Source organism: Penaeus monodon, chromosome 30 (assembly GCF_015228065.2).
Source record: "Penaeus monodon isolate SGIC_2016 chromosome 30, NSTDA_Pmon_1, whole genome shotgun sequence".
NCBI lineage: Eukaryota > Metazoa > Arthropoda > Malacostraca > Decapoda > Penaeidae > Penaeus > Penaeus monodon.
The window spans coordinates 26,432,379-26,433,428 of NC_051415.1; the positions used below are offsets into that span (position 1 = coordinate 26,432,379).

The 1,050-nt window shown below is 51.8% G+C and overlaps 1 protein-coding gene across 1 annotated transcript in view; it reads left to right on the forward strand.

The window, feature by feature from the left end:
- The first annotated feature begins 43 nt into the window (after nt 1–43).
- Nucleotides 44–1,050, forward strand: part of LOC119592667 (fibrinogen C domain-containing protein 1-like) — a 7,037-nt gene continuing 6,030 nt past the window's right edge. The window contains exon 1 of the mRNA XM_037941580.1: nt 44–983. Within this exon, the coding sequence (XP_037797508.1) occupies nt 167–983 (817 nt within the window). The 5' untranslated portion in view covers nt 44–166. The remainder of the gene's footprint in view (nt 984–1,050) is intronic.

Genomic DNA, 1,050 nt, shown 5'->3' on the forward strand with positions numbered 1-1,050 from the left:
CCAAGATACGTCTGCGTGATTATGGGTACATACTAACTCATCCCTCAGTATCATGCCATAAGCAGAGGCGTCCTGTCTCGTCTCTCACGTCCGGAAGTGTTTCACGTCTGTTCTGAATCGGTGTTGCATTTTTTTTAAACCTGGAAGTTGCAAAATACAAAACATCATGAGGACCTGCTACTTGTTACTATGCCTCTTGGCCGTCACGGCTGGCCAGGAAGGAAAGTGGCGATCTGGTGACTTTGCTACTGAAGGTGTGTTCTCCGAAGGCGAACTGGAAAAATTTGCCCTCGATTTCCAGAAAAAGTTGAGAGACGACCTTGAAGCATTGAGGCAGGAGATGTACATCGAGTTCCTGGAGATACTGCAGCAGATCGAAGACTCCAGAGAGAGCTTATCGCAGGAAGTCACCTCCAAACTGGATGAACAGATCACAAACGTCCTCAGCAAATTTGGTAAGGTGATGAGGTACTCCTCCACGCAAGTCGATCTCGTGAGTAGCAAGATCCATTCGCTCTTGGGTTCTGTTGAGAGCGACTCTCCGGACGCCCTGGACCCGCTAGTTGCCAGTGAAGGCGATCTCGAGGACTACGGCGACAGGAAGAGAAGGGGCGCCGCTCCGGGGGTCCCCACAGAAGCTGACAAGGAGCTGGACAAGCCACTGGAAGAAGTCGTCGACGCTAAAACACTATCCGACTTCGATACGACGAACATTCCTGCTGAGGAGGAGCGGAAACTCGCGGAAATCATCAGCGTCAGTGATTACTTCGACGGCCACATCGAATCCAGAGACTCGGACTTTGTGCTGTGGAGCCAGACTTCGCCCGGGAGTCCCACCCAGTACCTAGTGCCGCTTCACAGGGCGCAGAAGGAGGTTGTCCACCCAGCCAAGAATTCGGCGAGGAACAGCGGACCGCGTAACTGCTACGATCTCCTGAAAGCGGGAAGCACTCGGGATGGAGTGTACAGGATTTTCCCAAAAGGTCCGAATTTCAAAGTTAATTGCTTACCCGTTATGTGGTAATTCCTTCCTGATGTCCTGATGTGTGA